The 21478-nt window shown below is 42.6% G+C and overlaps 1 protein-coding gene across 4 annotated transcripts in view; it reads left to right on the top strand.

The window, feature by feature from the left end:
• PEX5L (peroxisomal biogenesis factor 5 like) overlaps positions 1-8764 on the top strand; it is a 164551-nt gene extending 155787 nt beyond the window's left edge. For all 4 annotated transcript variants that reach the window (XM_005285966.5, XM_065557707.1, XM_065557708.1 and 1 more), the window contains 4 exons: positions 338-535; positions 3161-3326; positions 3704-3861; positions 6761-8764. In XM_005285966.5, the coding sequence (XP_005286023.1) occupies positions 338-535; positions 3161-3326; positions 3704-3861; positions 6761-6965 (727 nt within the window). In that variant the 3' untranslated portion in view covers positions 6966-8764. The remainder of the gene's footprint in view (positions 1-337; positions 536-3160; positions 3327-3703; positions 3862-6760) is intronic.
• The last annotated feature ends 12714 nt before the right edge of the window (positions 8765-21478 follow it).

Raw genomic sequence — 21478 nt, forward strand, 5'->3', positions numbered from 1 at the left:
TTCTATTTGTTTACTAGGCAGGTGCTATTAAAAAAAGGCTTCCTCCCACATTTGCTATGCCATGCTGATAACAGAAAGTGTGGGGAGTATTAGCTTTTTATTTATATAACACCATAGTCGCAGATGGCACATAACACACAAAAACAAGGCAAGTTCCCTGCTCCAAGATCCTGCTATCCTTATTAATGTGAGTGGCTCTTTACACACACCAGCAGTCCTCTGGAAGCCAGTAGCACTACTTTTGTGAGTAAGGGTTGCAGGATCAGGCCCTATGTTGGAAGCATTGATGCACTGCATTTTGCTAAAAGAAACTAAGATATTTTTCTTCTCTGTTTAGGTGCTTGCAGCTACAGCCAAACAATTTAAAAGCTCTGATGGCCTTGGCTGTGAGCTACACTAATACTGGCCATCAACAGGAAGCCTGTGAAGCTTTAAGAAACTGGATAAAGCAAAACCCAAAATACAAGTATATCATGAAGAGCAAAAGAGGGTCTCCAGCACTTACCAGGAGAAAGTCTGAGCCATCAAAAGAAAGGTAAACCTGGATTAACATCCTGAAGAAATTAGGCCCAGATTCCCTAAGGTATTTTGGCTTCTAACTTCCATTGATTTCAATGGAGTTTCTCAAATGTACAGTGCGCTGCTCAGATTTTTTAAGTTACATAGGAACATACGAATTTTGATCCCTGATAAGACCCAACAAAATGATGCTGTAGAATCCCCCTCACACCGTAGGGGTGAGATTATTTTCTTCTGCATTTTCAGATAAAAGCTTGAAACATCAGCATCCATTTAGAATGTGCAATAACTCACCTGTGAGAAAACAGTATGGGATCTGACAGGCCATTATCCTGTCTCTGAGGAAAGTGTAAGAGTCCTCTGTGGTGACGACGCAGGAAAGGAAACAGAACACCAGGTCTGTGGTAGCCGAAAAGCCCCTCTACCTCCAGGAACTTTTCCTGGGGCTTTTATTCTTTACACTTCCCTGCTTACAACGCTTCTCATTGGTACAAATCTTGCGCATAGGAAAGCCAGGCAGTATGCATGCACATAAGATAACGAACCCATCTCTTGAGCGCGTGAACACCAGCTGCGAGGGAACAATCAAATCAGCCAAATAAGTTTCCCAAACATAGGCGCTAGAACAAGGTCACTCCTGCCTCATTGCCAAGGGAACAGTTTGCCGTTCTTCAAGGCTTGTGATTAGGGAGGAACACATTCCTACAGTCCTCCAGTAAGCATACGTGGGATACTCTTCCCCTTATTGGGTCTCATTCTGGTGTCTAATAGTTGGAGATTAGTTTAAGCCCTGAAGCATGAGATTTACTATCCCTCCAACAACATTTATAATTAATTATAACTCTGGGTGTTCTTGATATCCACATAAATGACCAATTCCTCTTGGGGAATCTTGCTAAATTCTTGGCCACAATGACTCCCCGGTGATTTCCTAACAGGGGCGGCTCCAGGCCCCAGCGCACCAAGCACGTGCCTGGGGCGGCAAGTCGCGGGGGGCGGCCTGCCAGTCGCTGTGGGGGCGGCAGTCAGGGAGCCTTCGGCGGTGCGCCTGCGGGAGGTCCGCCGGTCCCGCGGCTTCAGTGGCAATTCGGCGGCGGGTACGCTGAAGCCACGGGACCGGAGGACCTCCCGCAGGCATGCCGCCAAATCCATGTTACCAGCCGGACCTCCCGCAGGCGCACCGCTGAAAGCCGCCTGACTGCCGTGCTTGGGGCGGCAAAATACATAGAGCCGCCCCTGCTTCCTAAACAATCCCAAGCTTTTAAATCTCTCTTCATATGAGAGTTTTTCCAGACCCTTGATCATAGCCCTTCTCTGAACCCCTCTAATCTTGCAGTATCTTTTTTTGAGACGGGGTGACCAGTACCGCACACAGTATTCCAGATTAGGCTGTACCACTGGTTTATAGACATTATGATATTCTCCACATTACTGTCCAGAAAGAGTAAGAAAAACAATTCCAATTAAAGTGATTAAATCATTGGATCAGGAAAATCTTTTTTAAATATGGTGTAGTATCCGTGTGAACACACACAAGCACATAGTCCATTATTGGCCTCTCAGAGTTGGTAAGACAACTCCCACCTGTTTATGCTCTCTGTATGTGTGTATATATATATCTCCTCAATATATGTTCCATTCTATATGCATCCGAAGAAGTGGGCTGTAGTCCACGAAAGCTTATGCTCTAATAAATTTGTTAGTCTCTAAGGTGCCACAAGTACTCCTGTTCTTCTTTTTTGAGAACATTTAAAAGTTGTTCTGCAGTAGACCCTTTACCACCAGTTCCTATTGTTATTTTGCTAGTTGGTCTAAACGTTAGATTTCCACTTACATTAGTGGTGAAAGGTATCTATTTCTGAACTTTTTAAAAACCTTCAGCAACTTCTTCATAGACCCAAAATGCTGGGAGGATTCCATTTAGTGCCATTTAGAAATGGGGCGTTATATTTATTATTGTTATCTTGTGCTAGCAAGATCATTTTGACTAAGCAACAATAAAATAGGGAACTTCTACTGAATGATGAAGTGCGTTATATTGGGCTTAATCCAAAGTCTGTGAATATAGGAATCTAAATTTTGGCATCTGTCTTTGAAATCTTGGCTGTAGATTTCAAAATCTTTATCTAAGACTCTTGAGGATTGATTACCATTTTTGCCAACCTGGTTTCCTTGCTTTAACCTTGAGAGCAGCCCGTAATCCATTTTTTAGGGTGCCAGAGAGAATTGATCCAGCTTCAACAGCTCTTATAGCCCATATTTTAGATATGCCTAAGTTTTCAGCAGCACTTTGGCTTAGTGCTGGTAAACCTTTGAACTCTAATGGCCAGTTCTCAACCAGAGTCGGAATAGGGTGACCAGACAGCAAGTGTGAAAAATCGGGACAGGTGGTGTGTGTGTGTGGGGGGGTAATAGAAACCTATATAAGAAAAAGACCCAAAAATCGGGACTGTCCCTATAAAATCGGGACATCTGGTCACCCTAAGTCGGAATAAGTCATTACAACAATCGAGCTGAAACTGTCTATTTGCACATGTTTTAGAGGAGTATAAAGACTTGAATTGCAGGCTGTGCAGTAGATGGTGCAGCATTTACAGAGAACGGTAAATGCAGCTTGGTGTTATTTTTCACCCTTTTCTAGTTCATTACTCGAAGAAGTAAAGGAAGTGTACCTGGAGGCAGCTCACCAGAATGGTGAGATGATAGACCCTGACTTGCAAACAGGACTTGGAGTGCTTTTCCATCTGAACAGAGAATTTAACAGAGCAATAGACGCATTTAATGCTGCCTTAACTGTTCGGCCAGAGGTACCTATTAAACTTTTTTTGTAATGCAAAATCATCATTTTACAAGCCACTCTCTTCCTTTCCCATTTGAAGCTGACCAGTATTAATGAGATGTCTCTTCAGCCATTAAAATTTTAATACCTGAAATAGAAATGTTAATTGCAAGAGAGCCCTAATGAGAAACAGATTTATGCATGTCCAATTTTTGGCTGCACACTGATTAATTGGAGTAATTTTATGAAGTTGTCTAGAATCATGTGTCAGAACCTCACATTCCACACCAATTAACAGAGGGTACAAGTATTTTCTGTACTGATCATTACTTTTGTGGGGGGAGGGGAAGGTCTCATATCCTTTTGTCTTAAACCAATAGTAGAAAACTCTCATTTTGTTATCAGGACTATTCATTATGGAACCGCCTTGGAGCAACCTTGGCAAATGGGGATCGAAGTGAGGAAGCTGTGGAGGCATATACTAGAGCTTTAGAAATTCAGCCAGGCTTCATTAGGTCCAGATACAATTTGGGAATAAGCTGCATCAACCTAGGAGCTTACAGGTGAGTTATGAAAAGAATATCAACATTTAAAGCCAAAAGTAAGGTGGCTTCTAAAAACTGAAAATTTATTTTTGAGCTAAAAGTCTATAACATGTATTCTAATCTTTGTTTAATTTAAGATATTGTTATACTCTTTGGATGAATGTAAAGCACTTTGGACTATAGGATAATATTCATTGTACAATATAATAAAACAATTGAAGAGTATGTTATAAAAAGTTAAGGCCCCAGTTCAGCAAGGTACTTAAGCACATGAGTAGTCCCAGTAGACTCAATGGGACTAATCATGTGCTTAAGTGCTTTGCTGAATCAGGGCCTACGATCCAAATATCTCATTTTGTCAGAACAAATTTTATAAGGCAACAGGAGGCAACAAAGACAGAGCACTGGGCTGGGAGTCAGGAGACCTTGGTTTCAGAGCTGATTTGGGGGGGAAGTTCCCAATGAATAATTTCAACAAAAATGAAAAAAATTGTTTTTCATCTAAATTTTTCTACTACTTTTTTGGAGTTTTTGTCAAAAAAAATGAAAGTTTGGGGGGAAAATGTTCTTCAGTTGCAGAAAGTAGAAAATATTAATCAAAAACTGACATTTCACTTGGAAATTTTCGTTCTAACAAGTAGCCATTTTCACTGGAAAAACTTTAATGGAAAAATTTTGACCATCTCTCCTGAGGTCATTCCTGGCTCTTCCACTGACCTTCTGTGTTTCCTTGGGCAAATCCCTTGATCTCTCAGACTCATTTTACCATTTAAAATGAGAACAATATTACTTACCTTCCTTTGCAGAACGTTTTGCAATCTATGGATGAAAAGCACTAAGTGTCAGTTGAGATTTTCAAAACAGTGCAAGTGATTTTATCTTCCATGAAACTTAAAATCAATAGAAATATTTCTGTAATTTAAAAAATCAAATGAAAACAGTTGATTTTAAAACATTAAATGTTTCTTTGCAACACTAATAATGCAGCACCGTGAATTTGAAAGTGAAAATGAAAACGAATATTGATTTGCATCGCCCAAACTGAACAAAATGTGAAGTAACAATTATTATAATTACTTCATTTTCGTCACTAATGAGGCATAACATGCTGTATCAAGCAGACAAACTGGGTGATTCCAATAGCTAGCAACACTGTTCCTCTACCCACAAAGATGAAATTAAAAAAAACAAAGAAATGCAGATGCCCACTTGAAATAGTTCAATCTACATGTTAGTTTGAAGTCTTGTCTATACATGAAAATTAAACCAGATAAAGTAGGGGATTAACTATTCCTGATTAACTCCATATATGGACACTCTTATTCCAGAATAATAGTGCCTAATTCCAAAGTGGATTATCTAATTTGGAATAAGACTCTCTTATTCCAGAATAAGAGCATCCACACATGCAATTAATCAGGAATAATTATTCCAGAATAACTCCCCATCTAGACAAGCCCTTACTAGGGAAGGGGTGTCTTAACAGAACGGTACAGTACCTAATTTTCTGTAACACTTACACACTCAGTACAGACAGCTTTCAAAACAGTGATTTCGGGCCAGATCCTGGCGTATGTTCAAAAGCAAAACTCATAGACAGGGCCGGCTCCAGGCACCAGCTTCTCAAGCAGGTGCTTGGGGCGGCTGCTCCGGAGAGGGGCGGCACGTCCAGGTATTCGGCGGACGGTCCCTCACTCCGCCTGGGAGTGAAGGACCTCCCGCCGAATTGCTGCCGCAGATCGCGATCGTGATCGCGATTGCGGCTTTTTTTGTTTTGTTTTTTGTTTTGGCTGCTTGGGGCGGCCAAAACCCTGGAGCCGGCCCTGCTCATAGTATATTGCCAAACCAAACCCAACCATTCAAAAATCATGAGTCAGATGCCAAGAAAAATCAGGAGATTAAAAAAAAAAGATGTTGGGTTCTATTTGTTTGTCTTCTGGTTTTTGAACCTTTAGGACTACTATGTTCCTTTTTGTAATTATTTCAGGAGGCAGCCAAACAGTTTGGTTTATTTCCTGGAAATAAAGTCCCACATACCCATTTACCATTAAATGCATATTCCAGGCACTTGGTTTATTTGAAAGTGGGGATTTTGCCCTTTAGTGGCTTGGGTGGGGACCTGGAAGGGGCTGGGCTGATGCTTGCCATCAAAATGCCTAGCCAGTGAACAGGTGTGCCAGCAGCCTTGTTCGCTTCTATCTTAGGTTTTTATCTGGCCCCATCAGTGCAGTCTCCAAGCACCTCACAGTCATTAAGTATTTATCCTCACAACACCCCTGTGAAATGGGGAAGTGCTATTATCCCATTTTACAGAAGGGCAACTGAGGTCCAGAGAGATTAAGTGACTCATCCAGAAAATCTGTGATGGAGCAGGGAATTGAACCTGTGTCTCCCAAGTCAGTACTCAAACGACTGGACCATCCATACACGCCTATCAGATCATAAAACAAGATGGTCTCTCTCCATAAATCCCTTTCCTGTAAGTCTATGGCTCAATATACATTTCATACACAGACCAGGTTCTCTGTGTGAATCAAGGGTAAAATCCAGGTCTGTGTAAAAAGAGTCCCAAGTGTCAACAATACAATTAAGATAACAAGGCACATGTATAATGGAATTCATAGCCACACTAAGGAGAATTTCCCCAGGCACTTGAGTAGGTTCATCTCTGCATCACTACACAAGTGCAGCCTTTTTGATACATAACAATGAAGTCTTGCAGCAACACTTTTGTCCGGAATTGTTAAAGGCAGATCAAGCAAGAATACTACAAAGAGATTGTGGTCTCCCATGTTGTCAGATAATGTGTTTGATTTTACTGTAATGCCTTAGAAGGAAGACAAAATATACTTTATTTTTTAAACAAAAGAGATTATGTTGTAATATGCGGATGTTGCCTTTCTTTCCTCCCCCACAGAGAGGCTGTCAGCAATTTTCTCACTGCTCTCAGTTTGCAAAGAAAAAGCAGGAATCAACAGCAGGTTCCCCAGCCGGAAATTTCAGGCAATATCTGGGCAGCTCTCAGAATCGCTCTGTCTATGATGGACCAGCCAGAACTATTTCAAGCCGCTAATTTGGGTGATCTGGATGTTCTGTTAAGAGCTTTTAACCTAGAGCCATAAAAAAACAAAAGCAGCCAAGTCACTAAGATGTATTAGGAAATACAAAACTCTTTCGTTACCAGTTTCAAAATGACCAAGGACACTTTCCAAAAGAGCGTGGGCCGTAGAACACTAGGGGAAGTTCTACCAGACATCACCCAATTCCTGGAAATCTTCAAAAGCACAAAACTTTGTAAATACTATTGAACTCAAATGAAGGATTAAAATGAACAGCAGCTAATCTGACAAAGACCTGACCTAGATGAAGCAGTCATACCCGAAGAACCTTCATCCCATGCAAGATATGCATATATATACACTCACACCTATACAGAGAAAATATATTTAAGACAAAACCTAATAATCATTGTTGCACATTAGAGTGGGAAGCAGCACATTGAAGGAACCTTATTGCCCAGTGCACTAAATTGACACCGCACGCCCCTACAATGTGGAGTCCCTATACTTTTGTTTGTTTGTTGGCCACTCTCTTCAAGGTCCTACTTCCACATAGCTCTGACAGGAGGTACATGTATGGTAGACATATTTTGTGATGAATAGATTCGCTGGCAATCAATAAGGGCTTTGTTTGTAAAGGTACCTTGATTCAATTTTATTTTTGGACCTAATTCACAGGCCCTCGGAGATGGAATTCAAGAGGAATTCTGCACATGGAGGATTTACAGGGTTGGGCTCTTTCTTTACTAGAAGGATGAGCTTTGTAAGCAGAAGCAGTAATTTGCACTAGAAATGTTGTTTGTACCAATTACGGCCCCAATCCTGCAAAGAGCAGGACTCTGCCTATGTGGAGGTCCTGGTAGGTTTCAGGCCTGTGTATGTGCATAAGCACTTTAATCTTTTTGTAAATGTATGCTGTGCTTTTATTTATTTTTAAAGTAGGAACAAAAGATTTAAGGCGATATATAGATATATATAGCCATGTTGGCATAAAGGACCAAATATAACTTCTTGACACTAGATAGCTTTCCAAATCCTAGTGTTAAAAATGCAAATAGGGTATCAGTTATAATCTCAAGTGAATAGAATATTTATTATGCACGTACCAGTAGTTTCACACACACACAAAAATACAGATTAACTGGAGGTAAATGTCAAAAAAAAATGAATCTCTTCCTTCAGCTTTCCGCAGGAACTAAAGAAGAACCCGTTTAGGAGCGGATGTCTACAGACCATACTCTGGGGGGAAACTTCCACTGAAGTGTAAAGATTTGCTTGAATAAGGACTGCAGGACAGGGGCTATAGAGGTTGATCCTGCTCTCACTGAAATCAATGGCAAAACTCTGATTGACCTCAATGGTTGCAGAATCAAGACCTTAGTTTTCATCAGCGTTTAAAGCTCCTACAATACAGCCTGAATCGACAAGGTTCCAAATGCTTCCTATGAAGTGCTGAGCACTTTCAAGTCCGACTTCAACATGAGTTTTTCAGCACATATTAGGGATTGGGTACAATGCATATGTATAGCACAGGGGGCATCCATCCATCCAAGACAGATTTATAGAGTTGTACTGAGTTAATTTTCAAGCATTGTGGGTTGGGTTTTTTTTTTTTTTAGTACTTTCTCTAAATAGTGAAAACCATTTTTACATTAAAAATATACTGTGTTGGTTTGTGTTCAGGAATGGACAGGACAGAGTAGCTATTGCAGGTGAAAGCAGGGAAAGTAACACATTCCCTATAAATGACATTTTAACCTCCCCTCCCCCCCGCCGCCCCCAAAGAGCTGTATCAAAAAAGCCACTGCACAGATTGTAGGGCAAGGGGGTCTATTTCACTAGTACAAATAAAAAGTTTCTTGCAGTTGTTTCTTATTTTGAGCAACCACTTAAAGGAAAACTCCTTGTTTAGCTATGCCAGAAGGAGGACATTGGATGTGGTTTAATCAGAGCACAATTTTATTCTTAAATGTCTGGGAATAGCCAGCAGATAAAAGTGTACAGTGCACATGATTCCATAATCATTTCAATATACACCTCTACCCCGATATAACGCGACCCAATATAACATGAATTCAGATATAACACGGTAAAGCAGCGCTCCAGGGGGGCGGGGCTGCACACGCCAGTGGATCAAAGCAAGTTCGATATAACGTGGTTTCACCTATAACACAGTAAGATTTTTTGGCTCCTGAGGACAGCATTATATTGGGGTAGAGGTGTATACCCCAGGGGGTTTCCATCAGCCCTGCTTCCTGGTCCCCACCCAAGCTGCTGCTGAGACCTCACCATTCCCCCCCCACACCTCGAATGAGGGTGGGGGGAGGCTATGGAGGAGGAGAGGTCAGCTCCCTGATGTTTCAGTCATAGGATCCCCGAAACCCCCATCCTGTTTCTGCTCCTTTAAGGAATACCTCCTATAAATCCCTGACTAATCCATTTTATCTAATCACTGTATCCCTTGCCTATGGAGTACTTGCACTGGACATCTGCCCAATGTTTACACAATGAGTTGCAACACCATTCTCCTTTCATGTTTGCCCAGCTAAGACCCCCTGAACCTGCAATGGCAGTGGTCCACAAACTGTGGGGCGTGTCCCCTAGAGGGGCACAGAGGAACATCCGGGGGTGTGGCGGGGCCCTGGCCCTGGGGGGGAGGGAAGGAGCACTACCCAGCCCTGCTCTGCCCCCAGCTCCGCTTTGGCCCTGTTCCTGCTCCTGGCCGGGGGAGCGTGGCACATTCCATTACTGGTAAGTGGGGGGCAAGAGGAAAAGTTGGGGTACCACCTGCTATGGGAATGGTAAAAAAACCACTTCACCTTGGCCAATCTGGCAGTGAGGGGCAAGTTCCTTTGCAGACACCCCCCCGAGAAAGGCATGACTAGCGCAATACCCACAGTGGATCCTGACAAAACCCAGTATTTCACTACTTCCATGGGTGGGAGGGTAGGTGTTGCTCTGCTTGGTTCAGATAAAAGAGGGCTTTTCTTGCACTGGCATGGACCTATATAGTCCCCCACCGCTTTCAGTCACTGGGGGGAGAGGGAATAAGTTAGCTGACCTGGTCTGCAGCAGCAGCTGAAAATAACTCGCTGGCTTTCTAGTGCTTAAAGGGGCACACACCTTTTCCAACAAGCCAGACAACAGCCCCCACCCCTTCATGTGCAGTGAGATCATTATCCAATATTGTAATCACAAAGAGTAAGACAGTAACTAAAAATCATCAGTTAAGAATGTATCATTAAAATAACAGCCCCACACAGAGGTGCACCACAGAATGGAGAAATGCTGAAACAGTGGCAGGTATTTGTAAATAAATATGGGTATAATAACGGACAACTACAGTTTTCCTTTAAGCAGTGAATACCAAATACTGGCTGGGAAATCTTTTTTCATTTTAGCTGAAGCAAGCTTGCTAAATTCATATCAGCTGACAACAGTTTTCTCTTTTGCTTTGACAGTGATGTATGATGACAATTCTCAGCTCTCAATGAGGCAGAGCAGAGGGTGTCCTGCAATTGAAATCTGGAAAGAGTGTTTTTTTGGGTGGTAATAAAGGAAGGAGGCAGTTCTGGATAGAGGCAATAGAGCAAAGGCATAAAAGCTCAGATCTAGCTTTTTGCTCTCCCATCACACAAGTTCGTTCAGAACATCTCTGTACGGATAATTATATTACTACAAATCTGGCAAGTCTAGCCCTGCTGAAGTTTTATTTTTATGCCGTCCAAAACAACAATTTAACTGCCTGAATTTTTGCAGATAAAATAACAAGGTTCGTTTTCAAGACTGACAGTAGTTCACAATACCTCTGGTTTTGGACCATCTATTAGTAGAGTGGCTACTTTATTACCTTGTTTTTAAATGTAGGGTTCTGGTTACACCCCATGATCACCACCACTGAACAAGGAGGGGGGAAAGCAGATGTCTACTGATTTAACAGGGGAGACCTAGCTCAAATCTGTATTCCCCTGGTCATATACACATACAATTGACATTGAGAGTTGCATGCACAAAGCTAGAGAAACCAAACCTGCCTCCCATAGGCATGTAAGGATGCCAAATTAGCAGAAGCACTGCAGTTCTGCAGTACATGGGGGTTACAGGAGTGACCAGCTAAGGGAACTGAATGGCCAACTGAGCTGCTCCTAAGAGGCTCAACCCTATGCTTGCTGTCCAGTTGTGTATGGCCAGTGGATGCCCAACTGCATAGATTCACTGTCCAAAACTGTGTAGGTGTTAGGGGTTAAGTTGAAGCAGGAATAAATGCTATAACAGCACATGGATTGTAGTCGTAGCCACAGAGCAGTAGAATTGGCGCTCCATGCCCTGCTAATAGAGTGTTTGGGGGAAGGGACACAAAGAATATTCAGGCTGTTTATCAGATTTTGCATTTGGGCCTTAATACCACAGAACATGGTGAGTAGGGAAATAGAGGGGGAAACTGGAACGACCAGAAAACAAAGGGAAGCTCCACAGAAAACATATAAGAGATCAAATAAAGGAGTAAGAAAGGGAATGGGGAAAAAAGATACACAGAAATATACACAGAGTTTAGGCAAATCACAGCCTCCTTGGGTCCTTCATTTACCCCCAGGTGTGAAAAGGGGGAAATAATTCTCATCCACCTTTGTGATATCACTAGATGAAAAGCACAAGGAGTGCAAAGTATTCCGTTATCTTGCTGCCTATTTGGTCTGTTGTGGGGCAGGTCAACAGTTGGGTCAATTGTGAGAAAGCTAAAAATAATTGTTGAGAGTGCAGTGAGCTCAGCTGCAACACAAAATAGCAATTTCACATTGTGACCGTTGCCTCTCTCAGCAGGATGGAGAAGTCACCTTAGGGACAGGGTCAAGAAACTGTCGTCTGACCCAAAATGGCAGTGCTGCTTTGGTTTTTCTTAATCCCACTTTTCTGCTTTCCATTCTCATTACTCTCCTGTTGCTCCAGAAGAGATTCGTTACCTATCTAGGTAATTAATTTATTCTAAGGTTTGGAGTCTTTTCTATATAATATGTATTTCGTGCCATTTAAACCACATTCCCAGTTGCAGAGCCTTTAGGGCAGTGGTTCTCAACCAGAGTCTGGGATGCACTGGGGGCCCGCAAGCAGGTTTCAGGGGGTCTGCCAAGCAGGGCTGGCATTAGACCTGCTGGGGCCCAGGGCAGAAATCCGAAGCCCCCACCACCTGGGGTTGAAGCTGAAGCCTGAGCAACTTAGCTTTGTGGGGCTCCCTGTGGCATGGGGCACCGGGCAATTGCCCAACTTCATACCCCTTAATACCTGTCCTGGCTTTTATGTGCAAAAAAACAGTTGTTCTGACACAGGTGGCCATGGAACTTTTATAGCATGTTGGGGGTCCTCGGAAAGAAAAAGGTTGAGAACCGCTGCTTTAGGGTATTGGTGATCTTACCACAGATCTGCTCTGACAAGATGCTGAACACCCTCAAATCCTGTTGTCTTCAATGGGAGTCAAGGGTGCTCAGTATTTTGCAGGATCAGATCTAGTGCATGTATTCAGGTACTGATCCAAGGCTGGATTGTCATACCCTTGATCAGCCTATGTTACACCATGAGTAGCCCCACTGGAGTCAATGGGAATATTGTGGAGTACAATTACTCAGTGAGAGTAAGGGGCTCCTTTCTTGTTATGTCTATACATTGCAATGACTCCAACACACTTTGAACAGGGTCTCTTGTGTACTTAAGTTGATGTGCAGTTATCTTCAGTGGATGCCCTTTCTCAGGAGAAAAGCAAACCTAGTATTTTATGATGTAAAAAGTTATTAATACTTGTTTTTGAACCAACCCCATTTTTTCCTGTTTCTTTTATCCTCTCTCCCAGTCAAGAAACTATTTTTATGTCCAGTTAAAATTAAATTGAGGTTTCAAACAAATCTCTCTCTCTCTCTCTTAATTAATAGTGTTTTCTTAAGATGGGCTTAGATACAAGGTTTGTAAAAATGTGAATTTTATTTTCTTTTAAAGAAATACATAGCCTCAGGTACAAAAATATTGCATGGAACAGTATTCACATATGAACATACCAACATATTAACCCAAAGCATGCAAGATACATAATTTGAATGTAAATTTACAGATTGCATGACTAAAGCTCAAACATGGGTGGTTTTTAACTATTAATTTCTGTAATGGGCTATTTTGAATGGGATTTTAAAAAGTACTGGTCCAGCTCTAAAATGGGAGATGTACTGTTGACATCAGTGGGGGCAAAATTAGACCAATGCTGACCATTTTTGAAAATCCCATCCTTATAGCTTACTTTGCGCTGTCGATTTCACATTTGCTTTTAATGTTTAATTATATTAATTGCAGAAATCCTTGGTATAAGGTTTTTGCAGCCGCTTCTTTGGGATATTGATCTTTACAAGCATTAAGGAGCCGTGAGACTGGGGGATGGCCTACCCCTCTTGAAAACTGGCAGTTTGGATTTTCAGATTCAGATTTTAAGCTTTTCTTGACAGACTTAGGACAGATGCCACCAAACCAGAGCATCTGATTCCCAGAACCATCTCAAAGCAGACAGTAACCATCATGGCTTACTGCTATTGTGGCCATAATTTTCAAATGTGTCCACTTAAATCCGTGGAAGTTAATTTTCAGGTACACAGTTTGAAAGACATAGGCCCTGAATTTCAGAGGTGCAGAGTTTCTGCAGCTGCCATTGACTTCAAGTAGAGTTGTGGGCACTCAGCATTATTGAAATCTCAAACCTCAAAGCTGGGCACTCAGAAATAATGGCCCCTTTGGAAAAACTGGGCCTATATGTCACACAGAAAGACAGTGACTAACACTGACTGATTAGATAGGTGATCTCACTACCATTCATAGTACACAGATATCCATACCACAACACAACTGGCACTAACTGACTGCCTGACTGGCAGCCACAATAGAGGTGTAAATAATTAAGGGACCAGTCCAATCCCCATTGGAGCCAATGAGAACTGGATTGGACCATAAAGTGGCCCTGGAGCAATCTCACTCCAGGCCCATTCAAGAAATGTTTATAAAATATAAACGAGTCACATAGGAACAAAGATTCTTGTGGATACATCATACAGTATTAACATCTAGGCTGGAAATAAAATACCTTATTATAGCCCTCTTCTACTCTCTCTTTCATTGGAAAGGGAAAATATATTGGGGACAGAGAGCTGCACGCTCTCAGAGAAAACATTCTAGAAGAAATGCAAGTTAGTTACCTTCTTAGTTAGCGGATCAAATATGGACAATAGGAAAAAAGAACATGTGACAATATTAAAAAGGAGGAAGATTACAGGGTCTGAACACGGAATAGCAATAACTGCTGGGGGAGAGGGGATGGAGGAAGAATCAGAAGGAATCTGAAGTTTACTAAGGTAGGCCCTGATCCTGCAAAAGCTCTCACATATAAGCAGTCCCATTGAGCGAGCTTGCCAGGTGAGGACTTTCATATGCTTTGATCTCTCCCGCTCCCCACCCCTTTTGCAGAATTTGTTGTTTACATTGGCCGAAAAATATCTTTAAGTTAGCAGCCTTTTTAATATCAGTACTCTATTGTAAATTTAGAAAAATCAAAATATTTATATATATTTTATATATCTGAGTGCAACATATCTAGACTAAACTAAAAATATATTGTTTTGAAAGACATTCTGTGCTTCTTCTGCCATATGCTGCATACTGTTTTAAAAAGTCCTTACATCTTGCACCAGGTTTGGACTTTATTTTTAAGCCAATTTACGGCAGACAGGAAAGAAGAGATTATAAGGTCTGTTCATAGTTACGCCCACAATGGACAACCACAATGATTTCACAAATGCCATGATCCAGCAAAGACTTACATGCCTACTCAACTTTATACACTGTAGACCCATGGTTAAGTACAGATGTAAGCCTTAGAAGGATCGGGGCCTAAGGATGCAAAGGTGTGAACTAAAGCCAAATTTAACCCTATATTTGAATATTTACATTCTGTTTCAAATTGACCCAGACTGAGCAATCTGCATTTATACATAACAATGGGGTGGCAGGTTAGTCTCTCACAATAGGTAACTTTGCCTCTGTATACTCAGTGCATTACTAGCTGCGAATAAATATTAAAACACAGAGCTGCAGTTGACTGATGCTTCAGTTTGACGTTCTCTTGCACTGCTCTTTAAAATAAACTACTTCCTTACAAATGAACTGTATGTATATTGATGTGTTTAATTTATTAAGCTTATAGATTTCAATTTGCAGAGCACCACAGTTAATGTAGTATTTTTGTACTGTATTGGAAGCATGCCTTCCTGTGATTCTTTTCCACATATTAAATTGTATTTATAACTGTGCAATTTTTAAATATGTTTTAAAATAAACTTTGTCTGTGGCTTCAAATACTTGACAGATTTCTTGTGCAGTTGAAGATGGGCTTTGGTTGTTTCTGCTTAAAATTAAATAGGGAACTTACTTCTCAGAGCATATTCATAAATGACTTTTTTTTTTCTTTTAAATCTGAGGTTTTCATTCCTAGCTATTTGGAAGCAGAGATGTGTTTCTGTGGTTAAAGTTCAGACATGACAAGGTGGTTTTGTTCATCACAGATCTGAGCCAAAGTCCACTGAAGTCAATGGAAGTTTCTCCAACTGATTCATTAGCCTTTCGACCAGCTCCCATATGGTTAGAAAAACAAACACAATTGAACAATGCTTTAAAACATGAAACCCGTAATACTTACAATGCAACTATAAAATATCATTAAAATAAAGATAAAGGCCCTGATTCTCCTCCCATTTTTCTTGCTGTATATCAGGAGTAACTCCATTAAAGTCCATGGAATTAAATAGTGCAGGGCCATTTTAAGTGACAGGGGAATTGGGCCACATCTACTTAGTAATTAGGGGGCAGATCCTCAGTTGATGTAAACTGTTATAGCTCCACTGAAGTTAATAGAACAGTGACATTCACACCAGCTGAACATCTGTTCTGAGGCATTTTCTGTCCCCTCAGAATTGCAGGTGTATTGAAATATTCTCTGAGTTTTCCATTGGAATCATGGAAGTTGTATCTTCAGGAAACTCTAACGAATTAAGAATATTATGTCACAGGGTCTTTGGAAAAGAAATCGGTTGGGGTTTTAGTGATTAAAAGTCTTTCACTAGGAAGATGCATATATATTTAGAATAAATTTGTCAAACAAACTGTAAAATACAGGTGCGGGAAATTCAGATTTCAGAGTTCTGTTCTTCAAAATGTCCCTGTTTGAGACATTAACAACTGATTGTCATCATAATAATATGCAGAGAAGGCTTTGGGAAGGCTTTTCCTTTTTCCTTGTACACTGTAAATTGCTCAGTGCATGGTAGCATTGAGAAGCCTATGATCTGAAGGGAAAAGCCAAAAAGAACATTAACCTCATTCTGGAGATACTCAGTTTTTCCTATGTTTTCACTCAAGCAAACCGTCATAGACCTCAATGGGAGCTTGCCAGAGCAGTGACCTCAGGATTTAGCCTTGATGTGAACCCAGCAAACAGTTGCTGGAGAATAGATCTGACGTTGAATAAAGATGCATCCTCATAGCACAACCACTACATGGCCCTGTGAACACTAAAATTAGATAAGGGATAGAATCTATGTTTGTAACACTGTAAACAGGAACCGAACATGATCTGCAAGAGGGTGAGACTTAGAATTGACATTAATACAGCCTCCCACCTATTTCAGCCAAAGTTTGGATGAGTCACATGTTAAAGACACTTGTCATGAAGGAACTAAGGGCTGGATCCTACAGTCCTTACTCGGGCAGAAATCCCAGTAGACTTATAGGTTTGGCCCTAAAATGTAAAAAATTGAAGCCACACTGCGTTTATGGTTACAGAGCCCTCTAACAAAGTGCATTTACAGGAAGCCAAGTGAACCAAGTCACAACCTGTAGCTTCCTTTAGCCACTCCATGTTACAGGTGCCACAACAGAAGTGAGGGACATTGTTGTCATTTTAGCTAACACAGCTCCAGTGCAGCAATGTTAACTTCTCTAACAAATCTCTTTTTCATGAGTTATTTCACTAAATAAAATGTTATGCCATAAGGCACCTAAGCTACTTTTCCGTCCACACTTCCTTCCACTTCTCCTCCAGCACGTGCCCAGCCAATACTGAAATACATTACGGTTTGACTAACAAATGGATTCCTTTCTTTTAGCCTTTTTGCTCCAATAGGAAGCTACGGCCTGTTTTTTATTGAACTGACCAGTTACTTCAGCAGTGCCATCCTTTAATGAATCTCAGCAGCCACTGCATTCTCTATTACTTTTGTACTTTGCCATTTATCAAAGAAACCTGCATCTATGAATTTAAATAATTTTCTCTTGTTGCAATTTGATTTGCAGTTATATTAGACAGGCTAACATAACTGTTATAATGAAGGGATATAAAAAACATTCATAGTTTGGGGCATAAGCCGCCCAATAAGAGCCAGATTTTCAAGCCCTCGGCAACCCACATTTGGAGCCAGATTTTAAAATATGCTCAGCTCCCAAAATGCTGAGCTCTTGTAAAAATCTGGCCCTAAGTGACTGGGTGTTAAAAAGGAACTGTTCCTAAGGAAAAGTTATTTCACAATTGCCTGCTACAGGTTTCTTGCACCTTGGGCTGCATCATCTTATACCAGACACTGTCAAAGTCAGGACTTCAATCTAGATGGAATTTTGTCTAATGCCCCATCGCCAGCTACTCGGACAATTTGGTGGTCTGCTCCTTCGTGGAACTCAGCCCCTCTGGCTTAGAGCCTCACCCCTTCCAGGGTAAAAAAGTCCAGACAAAAATCCCAGCATCTTAGTGACCATGTACCAGACCTTCAGCCCCAGTCTGGGTTCAATTAGGGTTGCCAACTTTCTAATTAGACAAAACCGAACACCCTTGCCCCACCCCCTACCCCACCCCTGCCCCGAGGCACCACTCCTGCCCCTTCTCCAAGGACCCACGCCCCCACTCCATCCCCCTCCCTCCGCCGCTCGTTCTCCCCCACCCTCACTCACTTTCAGCAGGCTGGGGCAGGGTGTTGAGGTGCAGGAGGGGGTGGGGCTCCGGTTGAGGGTGCGGGCTCCATGGTGGGGCCAGAAATGAGGGGTTCAGGGTGCAGGAGCTCTGAGCTGGGGCAGGGGGTTGGGGTGCAGGAGGGGGTGAGGGTCCAGGTGGGGGTGCAGGCTCTGGGATGGGGCAGGGGATGAGGGGTTTGGGTTGCAGAAAGGGGCTCTGGACTGAGGGATTTGGAGTGCAGGAGAGGGCTCAGGGCTATGGCAGGGGGTTGGGGCACAGGAGGGAGTGTGGGGTGCAGGCTCCAGGTGGCACTTACCTCAGGCGGCTCCCAGAGGTGGCCGCCATGTCCAGCTCCTAGGTCAGGGGTTCTCAAACGGGGGGTCGGGACCCTTCAGGGGTTGCGAGGTTATTACATGGGGGGTCACGAGCTGTCAGCCTCCACCCCAAACCCTGATTCACCTCCACCATTTATAATAGTGTTAAATATAAAAAGAAGTGTTTTGAATTTATAAGGGGGGGTCACACTTAGAGGTTTGCCGTGTTAAAGGGGTCACCAGTACAAAAGTTTAAGAACCACTGTTCTAGGTGGAGGGGCCAGGGAGCTCTGTACACTGCCCATGCCTCTAGGCACCATCCCCGCAGCTCCCACTGGCCGTGGTTCCCAGCCAATGGGAGCTGCGGAACCGGCGCTCAGAGGGGAGCAGCACGCGGAGCCTCCCTGACTGCCCCTGAGCCTAGGGGCCGCAGGGCAATGCCAGCTGCTTCCAGGAGCCGCACGGAGCCAGGGAGCCTGCCTTAGCCTCCCTGCCCAGACTTTTAATGGCTTGGTCACTGGTACTGACCGGAGCTGCCAGGGTCCCTTTTTGACGGACGTTCCAGTCGAAAACTGGTATCTGGCACCTCTAGGTTCAATAGGCCTGACTCCTTTACTCCCAGGGCCTACACCTCCACTCCAGTAGCGGAACCCCAGCCTGCCTGCTCCTCTGGGTTCCAGCCCAAGGCCCCTCTGATAAACTGTTAGGGCCTGTTTCTTATGATCCCTCGCTGATTCCCTGGGCTGATTCCTACCTTTGCCTCTTTGCAGGAGTCAGTCATGGAGCTGTGCTCTCCAGTCCTCTCTCCCTGAAGTTTCGTCTCTCCCTGCGGCTTGTCCCAGTCTGTTGCCGAGGAGCTTTCTCAGGGTGGTTCCTACCCTCTCTGGCAGCTGCCTGGAACCCTTCCCTCTTGCTGATTCTCCCGTAAGGGGCAGACCCAGGGATAAGCTCTCTGGCACTCTCTTCTCTCAGCCCCCTATTGGCCTTGCAGTCCTTTCTTTATATGAACTACCAGGTCTGGTTCTCTCCACCTGGGTCTAATCTTTCTCCCCTCTAGGTGCCACATAATGGGCTAATAGGGTTCTCCGGCTCCCCTTAATCCTGTCACTGCCAGGTTGGAGTTTACACACCCCATCACAGGCCCAAATTCCAATGCTGTGTAAGGTACACTCAGTAAGGCTCTGTGTGGACCATAGTTATGTATGTCAAACCTTTTGCTCTTTGTTAGCCAGGCTGTCAAAAAACAAGACTCTGTTTGTGTCCGTTGTCTCCTTCCGACACCAAAACCCGACCATAACAAAGGAATCAGAGGTTTATTTCTAGAGGTTAAAGTACCTCGTGCCATCACCACAGCAACCGCTATATCACTTTTATGAAATGCTCAGGATGTGTCCTTACCCCCTCTAATACTTTAAAAGCACAGATCAAGGTCTTGTTACATCCTTTCTCAGCTACTCAGATTTCAGATCCTAATCGCTGCAGGAGGCATTAACGTATTTATCCTCACGTCATCCTTGTGAAAGGCAAAGTGCTATGATCCCATTTTAGAGGTGGGGAACTGAGGCACAGAGACACTCTGGTCTGGGTCTACATTTAAAAAATTAGCTCAAATAGCTATGTTGCTCAAGGCTGTGAAAAATTTTGCACCCTGAGGACTGTAGTTAGCTCAACCTAACCCCCAGCATATAGACAGCTGGACTGACAAAATAATTATTCTGTCCATCTAGCTACCATCTCAGAGAGATGGATTAACTACATTGACAGAAAAAAAATCCGTCCGTGCGCATAGGAAGTAGCATAGACATGGCCAGAGGGATTTATCCATGGTCACACAAGAAATCTGTGATAGAGCAAGGAACTGAACGCAGGTCTTCCAATTCCCAGAGTAGCACCCTAACCCCTGAACCATCCTCCTTTTTATAGTAATGACAGCCATCCTGAACTCCCCACATACTTAAGGGGCTATGGCCAGTCTGTCCACAATATTATAGACCCATTGGCCATGGCCATGCCCTAACTTGCCCTCAACCCCTGTGCTTCTGTAGAGAAAGCCACGTCAGAGTCATGTTTGGAATGCTATCTCCTCCTGCATTAAGAACAGGAGTACTTGTGGCACCTTAGAGACTAACAAATTTATTAGAGCATAAGCTTTCATGGGCTACTGCCCACTTCTTCGGATGCATATAGAGTGGAACATATCTTTTTATGGCCTAGCCCCACATTGAGCAGCAGAATCCTCAAAAAAGCATTTGTAATTTGATGAAAAGCAGGTCTAATATCCAAAGACGGATTTGAGAGGTTACAGACAAACACTTAGAAAGGCCTAACCTAGAAGAAAACAGTAGAAACCTATGTATGAATGGAAGGAGCTTGCACAGATCAATATTGCCAGCCCCAAGCATTCAAAAATCAGGTCAGGTCTCTAAAAATCATGAGATTTTTTTAAAAATAATACATTTAAGGTTCTCCTTGTTTGCTTTTTGAATCTTCAGGGAGGCCTAGGGTCAGGTTTTCAATCTTTTCTCTGCAACTATCAAGGCTAGAAATTACCTTTTTCTTTCTTTTCTTTTTTTAGTTGAGAGTGAAGATTCTCATGTACCTCCTCTGCTCCAGTTGTTGGGGCTTTAAGGAAAACACCAGATATCAGAAGGTTCACAACTGTGAGAACTGGCACCACCAAAAGCTGCTCAGTTAACGTGAAGTTTCAAAGAAAAAAAAGAGGCAAAAAAGACAACACAATCCCAAAGATGTGAGAATATTTTTTAATTTAAAACAATTGCAACAATATATCATTCATATCCCTTCCCATCTCAAACAAATACTCTCCAAAATGTTACCAGTGCTTCAAGCAAACAATGCCGAATGGTGCAAAATAAACTATTACAAACACTTCCAGGACACAACAGAAAACCTCAAAAGATGTGGCAGGAATCAGAAATTGATCTGATCCGTTAATGGGGGGCGGCGGGAATGGGAGGGGAATAAGAAGGCATTTCCAGTTACAACATGTTTTGCATAGTCGTTCAATGCATCTGAAGTCAGATAGCAGAGAAAACAGAGGTGACTGCCACTGGGATGGAAAACAAAGATATTAGCTGGAGGTCTGTCTCTAAAAGCTACAATGAAGACCTAATGCATCCATGTCACAAGTTTTACTGCACCTCCATGAGGCTGAAAGTTCCTAAAAACAGGGCCTGCTTCAGATTTCATTTACACCAGTGTAAATTAGGAATAACTCAGCA

The sequence above is a fragment of the Chrysemys picta genome, chromosome 9 (genome assembly GCF_011386835.1).
Source record: "Chrysemys picta bellii isolate R12L10 chromosome 9, ASM1138683v2, whole genome shotgun sequence".
NCBI classification, from domain to species: Eukaryota; Metazoa; Chordata; order Testudines; family Emydidae; genus Chrysemys; species Chrysemys picta.